Consider the following 18,937-nt stretch of genomic DNA (forward strand, 5'->3'; position numbering starts at 1 on the left):
TAGGTATTGATACCCATAGAGTAAATCTGTCATAAACCGCTTTCTTTATATAGGCAAAACATTACATTGTAGTGGCAGGCAGGTTGTAGTGAGTGAATAACATTTATTAAAAGACAGTTGGGCTTTCTTTGTGAAACACTATTCAATATATACCACGGCTTTCAGTCAATCAGCATAAAGGGCTCGAATCACTCGGTTTATAATTATCTATATGAAACTCTTATAGTTTGCATATTTGATTTCATATCATTCGATCTATCCTAAAGCAGGATGACACAGCAAAATCTGGTGTGCTGCTGGAGCTGACGTACCAAGCAGGTGGCAGCAGGGTTCTTACCTTGTACAGTACCAATCCTCATGACTTGCCATAACAAAATGTGGCAACAATTCAAATCCTGAACATATTTCAATCAGGTATAAACAGAGGGCACCCTTCAGTCAGACACAGTGTTACACCACATCCATCATGTATACATATTGGCAGACATTGAACATGGAAATTGGACATGCAATGGGAATGGCCTTAAGATTTCAATCTATGGAAATAGGAAAGACAACGTATGGTTATGATGTTCATGTGGTCAAATAGTAGCTACCCATAAAGACAAAAACAAATACTGAAATACTAGTGTGCTTTCTGTATGTCATACTGTATTCCCTGCATGATACTCCCTCAGCGAACAGCTCTTCTTCAAGCCGCAGAAAGAAGACAGTGACATCCGGTGGTACCTCCTAGAACAGCACGTCAGATTGCCTGTTATTTAATTTTCACTTTGTCATGCATTGATGTCAATTGGAAACTAAGTGAATATTTGACTTAAGTAGAAGTTCGCCCCATAGACTGTATGTTATAGAAAAAAAAAACACTGAGCATTTTGAAAAAGATTTATTGTAAAATGACGCCTGTTGTAAATCACAGTAAACACAGCACGGACAGTGGGTATGACAAGTAGACTGTACAACAATGCAGTAAGTTCGTTTTTCATACCAATGTAAAATGTAAAATATATATATATAATCTGCCTATGGCTGACATTCATGACAAATACATGCTGGACAGACAGTTAAAACTAATCCAAAACTCTAAATACGATGATAAACGCAATGTAAAAATAACATGGCTATTATTCGATTTTAGTCATTTAGTAGACGCTCTTATACAGAGCAATTAAGGTTAAGTGCCTTGCTGAAGGGTACATCGGCAGATTTTTCACTTAGTCGGCACGGCGACTAAGTGAAGAACGCTCTTACCCGCTAGGCTATCTCCCGCCCTAATAAAATCTATTCCATTTCAAATGTACAACATGATCTAATTTTCAATAAAGTTAAAATTAATACTTGCTTTAGAATCTTAAAGCTCCGGGTTACTCACATTCATACTCACATTGACTGTAAGATGACTAAGGTGAAAATGAATGGTTAAAAAGAGTGAATGAAAGCCCTTTTCGGTTTACTTTGGCTACTGCCATTCCAGCGTAGGCTACTTAAATGAAGCCTCGGTATGTTCAACCACACATTACACTTAGCACTTCAGTTAGAGCTATTCTGTACATTAAAAAGAATTGAGAGGACATAAGGCTGACAATGTCTTCAGTAAATATGAAGCACGCAATTACTAAATTACCCCAATAAGGTCATTTGTACATAAATATCCAGCTTCAAATTTTGAGTTTAGGCATTGAATATAAAATCACGGTAGCAAGTTTGCAACATTAGTACTATTTACATAGACAACTGGTAAATGTGTTACGGGACGCTGGTGGATACTGAACGTCTCACACCACCAGACTCTCCCGACTCACGGCTCCATTCTGTCAGAAAAGAAAAAGAGTTGAAACAAACAGAATGATGAGTTGGCCTGGTACTGTACTATAATGCATTACAACCAGTCTAGAGACAACAAGCTAAAAACCTGCTAAAACATACCACCACAATTCTGGCAAAACTAAGATCTGGATATGTTTTTTTTTGTTACGCTAAACATGATTATACAACTTTTGTAACTAGCATGAAAAGGGATACTTGGGGATTTTAGCAATTAAGCCCTTTATCTACCTCCCCAGAGTCAGAGGAACTCGTTGTAGCCTCTACGAATCCGAGAGTGGAAGACTCTTCTCTCGTCTCTAACATATAGGCTCCCTTTTGTGAACAGTCCCATCCCAAGTCAGAATGCTGAATAAACTTCATTTGAACATACTTTACCTTAATCTGACACAAAATATCCAGAGTATTGTTATTAACCAGACTTTCAGTATGCTGGTCTGTATATCGGTTTGTAGTTTCAATAATGGTGCAATTCACACGCTACTTGCACAATATGTCAACAATGGCCGAGCTTAACCTGTTGGGGCTAGGGGGCAGTATTTTCACGGCTGGATAAAAAAACGTACCCGATTTAATCTGGTTACTAATCCTACCCAGTAACTAGAATATGCATATACTTATTATATATGGATAGAAAACACCCTAAAGTTTCTAAAACTGTTTGAATGGTGTCTGTGAGTATAACAGAACTCATTTGGCAGGCAAAACCCTGAGACATTTTCTGACAGGAAGTGGATACCTGATGTGTTGAATTACCTTTAAGCCTATGCCATTGAAACACACAGGGGCTGATTAATGTTTTGGCACTTCCTATTGCTTCCACTAGATGTCACCAGCCTTTACAAAGTGTTTTGAATCTTCTACTATGAGATCTGACCGAACAAGAGCCATGGAACGGTGATGGCCGATTAGACTCTGGCGCGCGAGGTCATGTTGGGTACCCTCGTTCCAAAACGTTTTAAAAGAGAATGTATTCGTCCACCTTGAATATTATTCATGTTCTGGTTAAAAAAGGCCCTAATGATTTATGCTATACAACGTTTGACATGTTTGAACGAACGAAAATATATTTTTTCCCCTCGTTCATGACGAGAAGTCCGGCTGGCTTAGATCATGTGCTAACAACACAGATCTTTTTGGATATAAATGATGAGCTTTTTTGAACAAAACTACATTCGTTATGGACCTGTGATACCTGGAAGTGACATCTGATGAAGAGAATCAAAGGTAATGGATTATTTACATAGTATTTTCGATTTTAGATCTCCCCAACATGGCGGCTAGTCTGTATCGCAACGCGTATTTTTCTGGGCGCAGTGCTCAGATTATTGCAAAGTGTGATTTCCCAGTAAGGTTATTTTTAAATCTGGCAAGTTGATTGCGTTCAAGAGATGTAAATCTATAATTCTTTAAATGACAATATAATATTTTACCAATGTTTTCTAATTTTAATTATTTAATTTGTGGTGCTGACTTGACTGCCGGTTATTGGAGGGAAACGATTTCCTCAACATCAATGCCATAGTAAAACGCTGTTTTTGGATATAAATATGAACTTGATAGAACTAAAAATGCATGCATTGTCTAACATATTGTCCTAGGAGTGTCATCTGATGGAGATTGTAAAAGGTTAGTGCATCATTTTAGCTGGTTTTATGGTTTTGGTGACCCTGTCTTTGAATTGACAAAACATTACACACAGCTATTGTCAATGTACTCTCCTAACATAATCTAACTTTATGCTTTCGCCGTAAAACCTTTTTGAAATCGGACAACGTGGTTAGATTAAGGAGATGTTTATCTTTCAAAGGGTGTAAGATAGTTGTATGTTTGAAAAATTTGAATTTTGACATTTATTTGGTTTCAAATTTGCCGCTCTTGAAATGCACCTGCTGTTGATGGAGTGCACCACGGGGGGGACGCTAGCCCATAGAGGTTAACCGAAGCACAGAACGAACGTTATCGCACGCAATCAGCTAGCAGATTTCACAAGCACTTCCAAATGATTGTGAGGGAATGTACTTCAGTCGACAACATTCGGTTACATTCGGATATTCTTTACATATTGTGCATCACGTGAACTGCATCAGGAAATGGAAAATACATACAACATAAACCTACCGGCGCCGCAAAAAGTTGGGTAAACAATACTTTACTGTGGACATTTGATCTCCACTACCTTCCGGCAAAAGGACCAATAGCACGGACCATTTTTGTCAACATTCTGGCTTGTAGAGACTATTGCGTCTTTTTACAGTGACTTCTTTGACTGATTATCCATGGAATAAACATGGTAACAGTCTGATGTTTAGGTAAAACTCGTGGATAACATTTTTATGTCACGACATCCTGTATGAACGAAGTTTGTGGTATTTTCGCGAGCAAATGCTAACTAGCTTTAGCGCAATGACAAATGCTACAGCATGCTAGCTTTCCCATCAAGCTGCACGCAGAGACATAAAAAAGGGCATCCACTAGTTCATCTGAATCTGGGGAAGTAGATAAAGGGCTTCATTGCCAAAATCCCAAAGTATCCCTTTAACTATGTTGATGAAAGTAGTTCTATGAATGAAACAATCAATGAGGCATTTTGGCAATGCAGTAAATAACGCTGTGGCCTTGAGTGGCACCCTGAATGCTCAGTACCCATATGCAAAACTCTGTGATGAATGACTGACCTTGCGCAGGTTGCTCTTCTTGCATGACGTCAAGCTCTCGTCATCGCTAATGTATGGAGGTGGGGGAGGGGCTGGATAGTTGTCATCGTAGCGACGGTCGGGGTAGGCGGAGGGTGGGGACATGGGGAGTGGAGGGGGTCCGCGGGGGGCCCTGCCTCGGTCCGAGCGCTCGCTGTCGCTGTCCAGGCGCTCACGGCTCCTCGCCCTCTGCTGCTCGCCTAGACGCTTCTTCTCCATGGCTTCCCGCAGAAAGCTATCATCGTAGGCGTCCCGCCTACCACCAGGGCCGCCACCACGCTCCCGATCACGTTCGACGGCCATTAGGTCGTCACGGCTACGGCTGTGTCTCCCCTGGAGACTGCTGACCGGGCTGCCTCCGCGGCGACGGTCGTCAGGAGAGGGCTCGCGCCGTCTGCGGTCGTCAAAGTCACGGCCGCGGTCGTAGCCTCCGCGGCTGCTAAAGTCATCATCCGAGCTGAGAGGAGAAAAAAAGTGGGTTGAATCATTATCTTCCCCAGATTTGACCTCTGAGAAGTAAGGCTCATGCACTAGAAGGAGAAAGAGTGAGAGAGGAACCAAATAAAGAGCCTCACCCTCTCCTGTCTCTGGCTCCTTCTCCTCTGTCACGGTGGTGGGGAGGGTAGTCATCGCGGGGATCCCGGGGGTCTCTGGGGTAGCGGTCTCGGCGGGCGATGTCATCCAGATTGTCCATGGAACGGGCGCGTCCCTGGGCCCCCATGTGGGGGGAGGGCCCACCTCCTCGCCGTGGGTAGTCGTCACGCCCCCGCCGGCCGTGCGTGGACACGCTGCTGATGGTGCTCATGGCCTCGTCCTGGTCGTACACAGTGGCAAGGGGCGGGGCCTGGGAGCGGCCACCGCCACGGCCCCGGGGGTCATCGTGTAGGGAGCTCACCTCGCTCATCCCCCCATCCACTGAGAGAGAGCGAGAGAGAGCGAAAGATGGGGGGGAGAAGAAGGAAAAAGGAAGAGGGTGGGGAAACGCCCAAGAAAGACAGACAGAGATCAAGCACGAGTCAGAGTTAAAAAGCCCTATCAAAGGACATTACAACACATTAAAGTTGATGAAGCCAGTTGAAGGCTCCATGTGAAATGAACGAAAACTTGACCCTTTCAATTGAACAACAACCACAAAACACAACATTGATTAAGAGACGAGCCTAGGGACCATATTCAAAAAGCGTCTCCTATGATCTAAAAGTTTCAACTGATCCTAGAACAGCACTCCTACTCTGAGGCTCTTTGTGATTACAGGCCCCGAACTCTGCAGTACAGTACAGTTGGCATGGGTGTGTTTATGTGTACATGTAAGACTCACAGCGGTTGTACTTCCCAGCGGTATCACCAGACCGTGTGGGGTCCAGGTTGGCTAGCTGTCTCTCCATGTAGTAGATGGCCCGCGTTGCGTTCCCATCTGGGTCCACCTGGATACGGTAGCCACTCCGAGCTGAGGAGGAGGGACTAAATCATGAGACATTGTGACAAGCAGGGTTGGTCTCAATTCCATTTCAATTCAGGAAGTAAACTAAAATTCCAGTTTACTTTGTGAATTGACTGAATGGAAATGGTACTGAGCCCAACCCTAGTGACAAGATGAAATATGCTGACATTTCTCAGCCCCCCGAGATGATTCGGGGGCTGAGCTATAGCTCTGGTTAGACTTATGTATTATCACAAATAATCAAACAGACTGAGGATTTTGTAGTAAGCATTTTATCTACTCACTTTGGTCTCCTGCGCCACTGTCCTGGTCATGCAGCAAAGGCACCTGGGAGCCTTGTCCAACTACAAACAGAAAACAAAAACAGAGATTTGTCAACAAAAAGGTTCCTCACACCAGCGTTGAAAACAATATTGCTGCGAAAACGTGCAGTAGTGAGATCTGAGAGCAAGACGAGCATCAGTCCAAACAAAACTGAGAAACGAAAGTCACACATCAAGTCCTTGCTTTTATCTAGCTAGTTGTCATGTTAAAACTGGAGAGGAGCTGTAAGTCACCTGAGCTGGCTCTGTCGTACTCCCGTCCGTAGCCGTTGGGGTGCAGTGGGGGGCCGCCCATCCCCTGGGGTAGGGGCAGCATGGGTATGCCGGGCTGTTGCATGCCCCCTCCGTAGGGTGGCTGGGCGTACACGCTGGGAGCGTAGAGCGTGGGGGGGTAGTGGCTGGGGATGCCCGACTTCACCGCCTTGCCTGCTTCGTACACTGAATTGAGAGGAGTCAATTCACAGTGTTACGACACATTAATGTTGTAGTTAGGTCGTAGTTAGGTCGCATACTGTAAATGCATATTCTGGAGGGCTCACTTAATTTGCCAGGGTTTACTTTATTGGTCTGTTAAAATGTGTTTAATTGTAAGTCATGATGAAATTCAATACAACTAGTGTGTTGTGGGCAAAACCTTATGTCTTTCTAGGAACTGTATTTTAGTTATTTTTATTTAACCTTTATTTAACTAGGCAAGTCAGCTAAGAACAAATTCTTATTTACAATGACCGCCTACCAGGGCCAAACCCTAAACCTAATTGTGCGCCGCCCTACGGGACTCCCAATCACAGCCGGTTGTGATACAGCCTGGAATCAAACCAGGGTCTGTAGTGACGCCTCTAGCACTGAGATGCAGTGGCTCAGACCGCTGCGTCACTTGGGAGCCCCAAGAAGACAATAGCAGCAGCACATACTGTATAAATAACATGTACATGAGAATGGCAAATGAAAGGTAAACAGTGCCAGGGTCACAAACTGGCCAAGTGAAACTGAATGAGAAAAATGAGTTTGGTTGAATGGAAAGGGCATACTAATGTGAAGGTGGCAATGGAAGCAGGATGCTCTGTGCCCAGTGGAAGAGGAACATGTAGGGCTGGTGGTGGCGGGGGTTTTCTACAGAGCGGTGGAGAGTGGTACTTACGTGCCCGGGGGCAGCAGCATTTCTCAGGGCAGCAGGGGCAGCTGATGTAGCAGCAGCAGGTGTGGGGGCAGCACTGGCACCAGCAGATCGCTATGAGGAGCAACAGCAGCAGGAAGCCAAACACTACCAGTACCACCAACAACCAGTCTGTAGACAGAGAAAGAGTAGAGAGAGAGCGAGACAGAGAGCGAGATATTATAATTATGTATGTATGTATGTATGTATGTATGTATGTATGTATGTATGTATGTATGTATGTATGTATGTATGTATGGGCAAGCTAATGTGTGTGCCATTCAGTCAAAATGAAACATCTCTGCATCCTCTGGGTGACTATCAGTGTGGTTGAATATTAACGTTTCTGTATTTACATAGCACTTGTTCATGCAGTTCTAGGTTTCCCTTGGCTCTGCTTAAACCAGAGAAGTGGAGGACTTCTACTGTTCAAATAGCCAACTTGACAAAGCTAATTTCTTCAAAAATGTGGACCAGAAAATGACAATTTACAAGTCTATCAAGAACACTGGAGAACAGAGCCCTAGTATAGAAAAATGAACATTTGTATTAGAACCTGTAGCTTGGCTAGTCCAATGGTCAGTCTAGTATGCAAAGGCTACAGTATGTATTGTGTGAAAAGTCACAATGACAAGCAGTAAACATTGGAGCATCTACACGAGAGGTTCATTTCAGACATCAGAGAAACCAGATAACACAGTGAGATGAGGGAGCTAGCTGCACGGGAAAGAAAAACAATATTTGCCAATATAGTGAAAGAGGACATAATCACTTCAACCACACATCGCCTATAAATGTCATAGGCTGCAGTCTGACTGAACAAGAGTTCATTTGCGGTTTGAGCCGACACAAAACAGACCAGAGCTATGTGCTGAGTGGCCTCATATTTTGCAGCAATGTCACAGCCTTTAGGGCTATAGTTATGTTCTGCTGAGAGGTTTTTTTTTTGCGGTCTCGACCATGAAGGAGAGAAAAAGCAAGTTAGAGTTGAATATAACTTTTTAATCAATGCAACCAACTAATTTTACATTTCAAGGGTTAACAATCAGTTTTTTAAGTTGTTGTGAGGGGACTTCCCATGCAAGGACAAGTCAAAACAAGATAATTATAAAGAGGTGGGGTTTTTTTAGCTGTCTGTTGAGCATTACTTTGAGATGTTAAGCAATGTGGCTCCTCATACTAAAAAGCAGACCTTGAAGGTGTTGTAATGTTTCAAAATTGACAAACAGAGGCTTGATTCAGTACAGCCAAAATCATTGCACGAACTACCTTGATAAAAACATCGACAAGCTTGTTAAAGTAAACCAGGCTTGATAAATCAAACCAGCAAAACCTTAGTTTTTGTCAGCCTTTTTCAAGGGAGGCTGCTTCTCAGACTACATTTTCTAACCACACTGACCATATGTTGTCCCATTCAAAGCTGTGGGTTCAGGCCAAATGTTATTCACCGGAAACTGAACATAAAACAGTGGCATAGTTTACATATTATCTTTAAAAAAACAGGGCTCTTAGGCTAGAGTTAGGCTCTACTGATTATAAGGGGCAAATTGGAAAGTACCTTCCATAACCAGTAAGTCAATCTCAGGCAGGAGATCAGTGGTATTTGACTTTCTCTCTGTGAAAGAAAGAAAGCCACAATTATTTTAAAAAGCCCCAACTATCTTTCCAATAAATGACTACACATTTGCCCTCTTGAGTCTCCCTCAAAACAACTTGTCCTTCTTGGAAGTCCCTGCTAAGTGGTTCATGATTCACGAATCACTTCAAAATAGAAGTCATGGATCCTTCCGAAGAAACGTCACTGAGCAGTCTCATTAAGCACAACCAGGAATCAAATAGCAAATTTGGAAACTGTGGAACTGCCTGAAAATTGGATTTGGCTTTTCAAGATCTTTTACATTTGATTGCTACTGCTATCAGATGTTGCATTGCTCCACACGGTGTCCAGCTAACTCAACAAATAAACCCAAGCGAACTAAGGGGAAACTAGCACAGAGGAAATGAGTGATTGTTCCTCAAAAGGACAGCAGTTCTGTGAGGAGCAGTGGTATAGGACTTGGTAGAGAGATGGAGGGGTGGTGGTGGAAGAGTGGATAGATGACCGCAGGTCAGGGGAGCTCTAAAAAGGGTCTATGAGGATAGGAGCCACTCACCCAGCACTATGAGCTCAGTGTAGTCCTCGCTGTTCCCTGTCAGATCCTGAGAAGACACCACAGAGCACACGTACACGCCGCTGTCTCCCCACGCCGTCTGGGCAAGGTTCAGGTCTGCGTCTAAAGAGACAAGTAGGGTGTGTTTGAGGAGGGGACACTGGCAACAGACAAGACTCCTTGTGGTATACGAGTCTTGTAATGGAAGTAACACGGAGACAGAGAGAGACAGGCACACATACATACACACCGGTGCGCTTGCCCCCCCCCCCCCCACACACACACACATCACATTTGAAATCACTAAAAGCCAAACTCACTGTTCAAGATGCTGACTTTGCGCCCCTGGTACTCCTGGCCCAGAGTAACAGCACTGCCCTGCTTGGAGGCCACGATGCGCACCGTCCGCACGCTGTCGGCACACTCGATGTTGGCGTTGTAGTTAGGGTTGTTCTGGGACAGGATGTTGTCAGCACTGCTGGGGTTCAGGGCTGCCTGGATGGGGTCCCTGCAGTAGGACTTGTACTTCCAGGTGATGACGGGCGGCTGCGTGGAAGACGTCTGGAAGTTACAGGTGAGTGTGACCGGCTGGAACAGGATGACCACATACCTCTTGACGGGACACTGGACAGAGATGGCCATGGTGGAGCCTGGAGAGAGAATAGGGGGTCTTTAAAGAGGATAGATTGTCTGAATGCATGCAGGTAGAGATAGATATCTTCACCACCCATAACAGTGCGCAAGAAAATGTTTGTTGTTAACTGAAGGCAGCTAACTTTTCTTGTGAGTACATTAATTGTTACATTTTATAATTTAGTTGGTAATTCAGCAGCTCTGTTTGAGTGAGATTTAAGCTACTCTGGGTGTGGCGGGAAGTTGACCAGTCTGTAAGTGACAGTCACAAAGGTCTTTCATAACTAAAGACCGGTATCATAGAGAGTGGATGCAATGAGTCACCAAGGCCTTCAGCTGGGCATGTTCCATCAATAAAACTCCACATTTGAGTAATAGCCTAGCCCTAGATGATGACCCCATGGTCAAGACTCACTAAGATGATGTCATAGTTCAGCTTTGACTGAATTATTCATTTCATAGGGGGTAAAATTGTATCAACTGTATAAGGCAGACATAGGCATTTGGCATGAACATATCAGATACTTCAACTTGCTAAGATTGCTTCACCGTTCTTCAATTGTCAAAAAGGTAGCATCCCTGTGGAATTCCTACTAGATAGACTAATCCGTTGAGCTACAGTTACATATTATATTTGGAGTAGGGAGGTAGTCTGACTAGTATCATTCATGTGATATTATCAAAATTACACCCCTTCATCTTATTCCAGGCCGTGTGTGTACAAAAAAAAAATGTCAGGAGACAAAAAATAGCAATGATCTGAAAGTAAAGCCTTTTTTTAAAGGCTTTGACTATGATTCCGGCTTAAAAATGAAAGTCTCTAGTAATCCTTAATGTATTATATTCTGGCATGTAAATATACTGGAGAACTGGAAATCTGTGATTTAACTAATAAATCACAAAATCACTCATTATTATCTGAATAATACATAGGGCTATTTTCATTCTTTAGGAAAAGCACTCAATATTTCTTATAGGTGGTGATTCTACAAAGCCTACACAAAACTGTAAAAAATACATAAACATAGTATTTCGGGCACGTCATGAAGCCAACAGATGAATAGCATTTATAAACGTTCAAATGAATACAGATTTAACCATTTGGTGGCCAACACCTGATAAAACAACGAACTCCAGAGATCCAGGTTACCTCTTACGATAACAAAAACAATCGAGCACAAGGCTACTTTTCCCTACGAATTCGACTTCAAAATAAGTCAACATTAGATAATATAAACTGTTCAAAATAAGGAGTATTAATAAATACGCACATCAGTAACTAACTTATTGATTAAATTGGGCCATGACCCTGCCTTGAAAAACATTACATTTCTTCTCCCTACCTGTTGCCATAAGGACGGTCACGACGATAGTCAGGAACATTTTTCGATCCGAAGTGAGTATATTTTAGTTTCAATTTGAAAGCCTCAATTGAAAAACGATGTATAGTAATGAATTCAAGACCTGCATAAAAGCCATTAGAAACCTTGCAAAACCGCAACCATGTATTGTATTTTTTTCTTAACTAGATAGGCGTACTTCCGACATTTTGTCTCACGGTGTAGGTATGCGAGTAGGAGGCGGTCCTGACAGGTGAGATTGCCAAGCCTCTGGCACAATAGGGGGACGTTCGATGTGAATCCAAGGGGTGGCCTTGTAAACTAGTTTCCATTGGCCACCCCTAAGATTTGAAAGTGAATTGTGTTGAGAAAAAAAACATTAATAGTATTTTTTTCCAATTACAGTTTATCGCCCTCTGCATTGATAATGTACCTTTGAACGTGACCTGGGATACACCCGTTCCACTTCAAACTACCGAGAGTGATAGTTGGTATTGCCCAGTTCGAAACTTGTTTTTATTCCCCCTCTATACTAAGCATTAGAAATGTGGCGATCTCAAGCTTCTGGCCTAGTAAAACACTGTTTTAAGGGGAAGGGGGATACCTAGTCAGTGTAAAACTGAATGCGTTCAACTGAAATGTGTCTTCCGCATTTAACCCAACCCCTCTGAATCAGAGGTGCGGGGGCTGCCATAATCGACATCCACGTCTTCGGCGCCCGGGAACAGTGGGTTAACTGCCTTGCTCAGGGTCAGAACGACAGATGTTTACCTTGCCAGCTTGGGGATTCGATGTGAGGATGGTTTGTTGATAAGCAATTTACCCTATGCGTGAAATGCCAGTAAAAGCGGCCTTTCAATTGTGGGTTTCAATTATTAAGCAATAAAGCCCGAGGAGGGTGGCCAATATACCGATATGATGCAATGCGGAGTGCCTGGACACAGCCCTTAGCCGTGGTATATTAGCCATATACCAACTTATTGCTATTATAAACTGTAAAAATACATATTTTGTCGTACCCATGGTATATGGTCTGATATATCATGGCTGTCAGCCAATCAGCATCCAGGGCTCGACCACCCAGTTTATTTCTATTTCAGTTGGTTTCTATTTGAGTTTAATTTGTGGACTTCCAAGTATTGCATTTTCCTTGAAAGTTTGTTTTACATAGTTTTCACTCTGAGTATCTTTAGTGATGGTATCCTACACTTTTCACATTGTTTTGATTGGGATTCCTAAATCCACTTCATACAGATGGTTACAGCAGTGTTTTAACAGATGTTTACCTGTTGCACGAGGAGCAGTCTTCATGGCTGGGCAGTCTGTCATTAAAACAGTTCATGATTATAAACATCAATTGAGGGAAGGGTATTTTAATTACTTATTTATAGAATAACAAATCACATTTTAAAAACAAAAGACAATATACAACTTTGAAGATAGATTTCCCATCCTGATGGTTGAATGTTATATAAAAATCTGTTTTTTCACATTGCTTTAATTCACTATTAAGTCTTATTTCAGCCATATGTTATACTTACCAACCATAGAGATGTTTTTCAATCGGACGCCATCAACCTCCCAGTCGAGTGGCCCAGCTGCTTCCTCACTGTCTGAGCAAAAGAGGACCATAGCTCTGGTATCAGCAAGACACACAACGCATCTCTGACTCTGAGGAGGTGGTGCAGAGGTGGTGGAACAACTTGTGAGGTTTTCCATGGGGTTACTTCTCTGATACAATAGGGTGTCATTCGATCCATATATTGTCTGCACTTTTGCACATCTGTCGTCATTGCAGGCTGAACAGCTTCCTGAGAACACAAAAAGGAGGCATGGATGAACACAAAGGCAGAAAGTAGGAACATTAAAATTCACACATTTGGAATATTACATTTTCCTGAGCAGGTTGATCATATAAACTGAGCAAAAAAAGAACCGTCCCTTTTTCAGGACCCTGTCTTTCAAAGATAATTCATAAAAATCCAAATAACTTCACAGATCTTCATTAAACCATAAACAATTAATGAACATGCACCTGTGGAATGGCTGTTAAGACACTAACAGCTTACAGACGGTAGGCAATTAAGGTCACAGTTATGAAAACTTAGGACACTAAAGAGGCCTTTCTACTGACTCTGGTCCCTGCTCATCTGCGTGAACGTGCCTTAGGCATTCTGCAAGGAGGCATGAGGACTGCAGATGTCCGTACTGTGAGACGCCTAAGACAGCGCTACAGGGAGACAGGACGGACAGCTGATCATCCTCACAGTGGCAGACCACGTGTAACAACACCTGCAGAGGATCGGTACATCCGAACATCACACCTGCGGGACAGGTACAGGATGGCAACAACAACTGACCGAGTTACACCAAGAACGCACAATCCCTCCATCAGTGCTCAGACTGTTCGCAATAGGCTGAGAGGGGCAGGACTGAGGGCTTGTAGGCCTGTTGTAAGGCAGGTCCTCACCAGACATCACCAGTAACAACGTCGCCTATGGGCACAAACCCACTGTCGCTGGACCAGACAGGACTGGCAAAAAGTTATCTTCCCTGACGAGTCGCGGTTTTGTCTCACCAGGGGTGATGGTCGGATTCGCGTTTATCGTCGAAGGAATGAGCGTTACACCGAGGCCTGTACTCTGGAGTGGGATCGATTTGGAGGTGGAGGGTCCGTCATGGTCTGGGGCGGTGAGTCACAGCATCATCGGACTGAGCTTGTTGTCATTGCAGGCAATCTCAACGCTGTGCGTTACAGGGAAGACATCCTCCTCCCTCATGTGGTACCCTTCCTGCAGGCTCATCCTGACATGACCCTCCAGCATGACAATGCCACCAGCCATACTGCTCATTCTGTGCTTTATTTTCTGCAAGACAGGAATGTCAGTGTTCTGCCATGGCCAGCGAAGAGCCCGGATCTCAATCCCATTGAGCGCGTCTGGGACCTGTTGGCTCGGAGGGAGAGGGCTAGGGCCATTCCCCCCAGAAATGTCCGGGAATTTGCAGGTGCCATGGTGGAAGAGTGGGGTAACATCTCACATCAAGAACTGGCATATCTGGTGCAGTCCATGAGGAGGAGATGCACTGCAGAACTTAATGCAATTGGTGGCCACACCAGATACTGACTGTTACTTTTGATTTTGACCCCCACCCCCCCTCCTTTGTTCAGGGACACGTTATTCCATTTCTATTAGTCACATGTCTGTGGAACTTGTTCAGTTTATGTCTGTTGTTGAATCTTGTTATGTTCATACAAATATTTACACATGTTAAGTTTGCTGACAATATACGCAGTTGACAGTGAGAGGACGTTTCTTTTTTTTGCTGAGTTTAGATGGATTTAACTTTAAAATCTCCATGACATTTTTATTGGTGGATCCAAAAAGAATAGTTAAATGCCGCACAACTAAACATCTGTGGTTGCTTAGTTGTTTAAAGCAATACACATCTCACACAGAGTGGGAGAGAGAGAGAGAGAAGGAAAGAGACCGTGAAAGCGTGGGAGAGGTAAAATCCCTCTACTGATTTAAACTGATCTCACAGCCTCGCTTACAGGAGTGTTCCTGAGAGTGTTCTACTTCCTGCATGTGTGTCAGTCAAGTAGAGCTCTTTACATGACTGGCTGCTCTATCAATTTAAACACACATCAGAACGTATCGAGCTTTTCATTGCAAAAAGATTCTCAAAACATTTAAAGAGCAAACAGACAAAAGAGCTCACCAGCAGAGTCTTGAATTAGTGCACTGATGATTAAGAACTGGAGAAACACTGGAAACACAGGAAATTGTGGTTATTTTTTTGTTTTAATTGTTTTAACAAGCACCAAAAGCATCTATTTTGTTCAAAGTTATTGATTCCAGAAGTACTGCAAACACAGTGTACTGTATGACAGAGTGAAACTGTTTCAACATGAAAGAGAGGAGGATGGCATTGGTGTTTCTCTACAGGTAGGGTGAGTCAACATGTATTTTTCTATTTGCACGAACGTGCACCTTCGGACACACACAGAAATCAGAACCATGGACAGCCACATTATATTTAGCCTACGTTGATTGGACTAAATTGTTTTTGGTATCTTTTAGTTGTCACTGTAATAGACTAAGCATAGGTGATTTGATGAGGTTGAAATAGTGCTGGAAGAGTGGAGGCAGCTCCTGTTTTCTTTGCAATTTGCAGTAACTCTTCGTGGTTCTAAATCAATAGTTGTTTAGTGGGTCAGAAAATTTCGGAAACATTAACTTGCTTGACCAGGCTGTAGGTCATGTAACTGTGTGTTACATGCAATATGCATTGTGGACTTCACCAGACAGAGGTTGCTCTCTGGTTTTGTGACGAAACAAAGGTGTGGTTGAATTTATTCTGCCACTGTCTTCTTATTGTCTCGGCCTTGGGTCTATATATCACTGTCGCAAGGCATATGAACTAACAGGTTATAGAGCAAACAACACAATTATCACAATACATGGCTTGGCTTCCCCAGTGATTTTACCCACGCACCGCCAATGGTGGAAAAAGTACCCAATTGTCATACTTGAGTAAAAGTAAAAATACCTTAAACGAAAATTACTCAAGTGAAAGTCAACCAGTAAAATACTGCTAGAGTAAAAGTATTTGGTTTTAAACATACTTAAGTATCAAAAGTAAATGTAATTGCTATACTTAAGTATCAAAAGTAAAAGTACAAATGATTTAAAATTCCTTATATTAAGCAATTTTCTTGTTTTTTTATTTATTTACAGATAGCCTGGAGCACACTCCAACACTCAGACGTAATTTACAATTGAAGCATTTGTGTTTAGTGAGTGTCAGATCAGAGGCAATAGGGATGACCAGGGATGTTTGGTTGATAAGTGCGTGAATTGCACCATTTTCCTGTCCTGCTAAGCATTCAAAATGTAACGAGTACTTTTGGGTGTCCGGGAAAATGTATGTAGTGAAATGTAGATTTTTTTTCTTTAGAAATGTAGTAAAGTTGTCAAATATAAATAGTAAAGAACAGATACCATAAAAAATGACTTTAGTAGTACTTTCACATATTTTTACTTAAGTACTTTACACCACTGCATACTGCTACAGCAAACACATAACAATGCAAGTTAAAAGAAAAATAAATACCAGTATATTTCACATGCTCCATCCCAGCCCCTCTTCTTCTGTAAAATGTTGTTTTATTTCGTTGACGAGGAGCTTGTTCACGCACACCCTGGGTGACAGGAAGTCCCTGGGTGACAGGAAGTGGGAGGCATTTGGGTTCCTCCTGACCTTGAGCCATGTTAGATTTAAGATTCGGAGACTCTTCATCTCTTCTGTAGGTAGCAATGGTCCATTTTGCATCTCTCTTGTACCCTGTTGCACCATCCATTATGGCTGGGTTTCTTTGGTACCAGAGCTAGATCCAGAGCCGCATTGTATGATGGTCGGGATGGACTACCTCAGCATCTTTTCCAGGGTTGGTCTCTGGTTCAAAGGCGAACATGGGTTTGCTAATGTGAGGTGCCATCGGAGAGGTATCAAGGGGGGGGTGCTGCTAACACCCCCATTTCGGATTGGTGATCCCCTGAGACTCATACATTTTCTTCACCACTGTAGAGACACCAACTGGGTGGGTGATCTCTGGTCAGTCCCATGAGTGGAGAAATCATCCACTTGACCATTCTTATTATTATGACCAGAGAACTCGATGGTCCTCAGGGCTTTCAGACACTTGCACAGGTAGATTAGCACAAGTAACAGGCACTCCTGGTGTCCTGTAGCTGAGTTCTTTTATTCTCTGTTTTGCCAGGGTTAGGCCTTACAAAGCTGTCGCTCTCAACTTGTCAATTGGTGTTTTCTCAGGGTAATGATCAGTCCAGATGTTGTGCTGCATATCTGCTAAGAAGCCAGCACACCTATACAAAGACATTTTATAAATGGAACTTCCGGGTTAACCTGCCATGGTCAATGCCAATCCATGATCTCAGAAAACGTGCGCGCACACACACACACACACACACACACACACACAAGATTAGTTAGTTGTAGACTTACCTACCCACTTTCCTGAGCATGCTGCAATGATCCACCTGTGAGGTAAATAAAAAACAGTAATTCTGAATCATTATCTTGACATTGGGAAAACGTAAATAGGGGCCTGGAGAATATGACGTAGGCCTAGTTAAATTCATCAGCCGTTAAATGCTACCACATTAATAATCTACTGCCAAATAACGCCAAGCAAAATAAAACGCTACGTTTTTGTAGGGTATGAGTTGCGTTATGAACCTTTTGATGTCTGAGGACAAGGCTTTTTTTATATAGGCTACTAAATATTGGGATTGTAAAATAGCTATGTCACGCGTTATTGGACTTGTGCGCCTTAACGGATTTTTTATTTTTTTTAAACAGGTCAAGAGAAATAGCACAGGATAATATAAATACAAAAGTTCTACTATAATAGCTTATATTTAACCAATTAAACACACTAATAGGATAACGATTAAGCTGAATTAATCATTAATCTTATAAAATTTGATAGAATCATAAATGATATCGATGATTCACCGGGCAAAATTTAAGTCTAAAATTAATATAGGCATACCCCACGAAATACAGGCTATTCCGCACGGGCTAAAATGTTTTATTTTTTATGTTCCGTTTAGGCTATGCTTTGTCAAACTATTCATAATTTATTCAAGATTTCGCTTAGCTACCAAATGGTTTCGGCATGGAATGATATCTCCCCAATATTGGATTCCGTAATTGATTAATCTAGCAGGCTGTTGATTTTTTTTCAGGCTTTCTGGGAGCCCCAGTCTATACCATTATTGATACACCCTAATTAGCATGATATTATTCATTGCAATTCTGACCCAAGTTCATAGACATTTAAAAAAAAATGAAAGACACCCTAAACGTATTATTTTATGACCTCGGTTTATCATGCGAAGCCCCCAAAAAATTATCAATTTTTGGGCTATTCGATGGAGACCCGAGACCTCCCCTGTGAAAATGTCTAAACTTCGATTACATTTTGTAGGCTAGAATAGTCTACTCTAGATGGCATTATCAAAGACTATGATAACTTTATGGGGATAGTTTTCACCTTTCCTCTGCCGGTATTATCGGAGAAAAATTCTCGGGCTTCTGCTTGCAAAGTTCAGAAATAGCAGGCCGTATAGGCTATTCCGAGCACGATAATGAACATTAAAATCTTAAAAGTTAAGTTAGATGACATATTTGGATGTAGACTTACTCAGCTTTGTGATAATAATAAGCATTGTTGCGAAGTTTGAGTGAGCCCAGTACGTGTCAGGTACAGCCTACAGTATGCTTTAACCTACTTTCAAGAAAATAGACATGCAGGACTGGACAATATAGGTGTTGTGCCGAAAATCT

General features: G+C 42.5%; 1 protein-coding gene across 3 annotated transcripts; it reads right to left on the reverse strand.

Moving 5' to 3' along the window:
* Positions 1-871: 871 nt before the first annotated feature.
* Positions 872-16,689, reverse strand: lsr (lipolysis stimulated lipoprotein receptor). Of its 3 annotated transcripts, NM_001141795.1 has the most exon segments (13): positions 872-1,811; positions 4,503-4,977; positions 5,096-5,435; positions 5,839-5,967; positions 6,246-6,305; positions 6,519-6,722; positions 7,426-7,572; positions 9,594-9,713; positions 9,911-10,240; positions 12,850-12,885; positions 13,105-13,374; positions 15,284-15,331; positions 16,679-16,689. In NM_001141795.1, coding segments are annotated over 11 exon segments (2,055 nt in total). In that variant the 5' UTR covers positions 13,283-13,374; positions 15,284-15,331; positions 16,679-16,689; the 3' UTR covers positions 872-1,775.
* Between the last annotated feature and the right edge of the window lie 2,248 nt (positions 16,690-18,937).

This window comes from Salmo salar, chromosome 05, assembly GCF_965601325.2.
Source record: "Salmo salar chromosome 05, fSalSal1, whole genome shotgun sequence".
Lineage (NCBI taxonomy): Eukaryota > Metazoa > Chordata > Actinopteri > Salmoniformes > Salmonidae > Salmo > Salmo salar.